The sequence below is a fragment of the Myotis brandtii genome, unplaced genomic scaffold, assembly GCF_000412655.1.
Source record: "Myotis brandtii unplaced genomic scaffold, ASM41265v1 scaffold760, whole genome shotgun sequence".
In the NCBI taxonomy this organism is placed as follows: Eukaryota; Metazoa; Chordata; class Mammalia; order Chiroptera; family Vespertilionidae; genus Myotis; species Myotis brandtii.
The window spans coordinates 1,006,630-1,006,929 of NW_005371038.1; the positions used below are offsets into that span (position 1 = coordinate 1,006,630).

Consider the following 300-nt stretch of genomic DNA (forward strand, 5'->3'; position numbering starts at 1 on the left):
AGGAGACCTGCACTGCATCCTCATTTCGGTGAGTGTACTCTCCCGGCTCCTCGCTCCCCCACCCCAGGCCCGGGTGGCGCCGGTGGCCAACCTGGCTGACCTCTGCGCTCTCCCCGCAGAACCCCCAGGAGGACGCCTGGAAGGACCCCGCCTTGGAAAAGCTCAGCCTGTTCTGCGAAGAGAGCCGCAGCGTGAACGACTGGGTGCCCAGTATCACCCTCCCCGAGTGACAGCCAGCGGCGGGCCGTGGTCTGATCTATGTGGAGGCGCCCCCGAGCGCGTAGCCCCGGGCTGGCTCTG

At 68.0% G+C, this 300-nt stretch overlaps 1 protein-coding gene across 1 annotated transcript in view; it reads left to right on the forward strand.

The window, feature by feature from the left end:
• Positions 1 to 300, forward strand: part of GADD45G (growth arrest and DNA-damage-inducible, gamma) — an 8,268-nt gene that overhangs the window by 714 nt on the left and 7,254 nt on the right. Inside the window, 2 exon segments of the mRNA XM_014530674.1 lie at positions 3 to 28; positions 120 to 300. Of these exon segments, the coding sequence (XP_014386160.1) occupies positions 3 to 28; positions 120 to 230 (137 nt within the window). The 3' untranslated portion in view covers positions 231 to 300.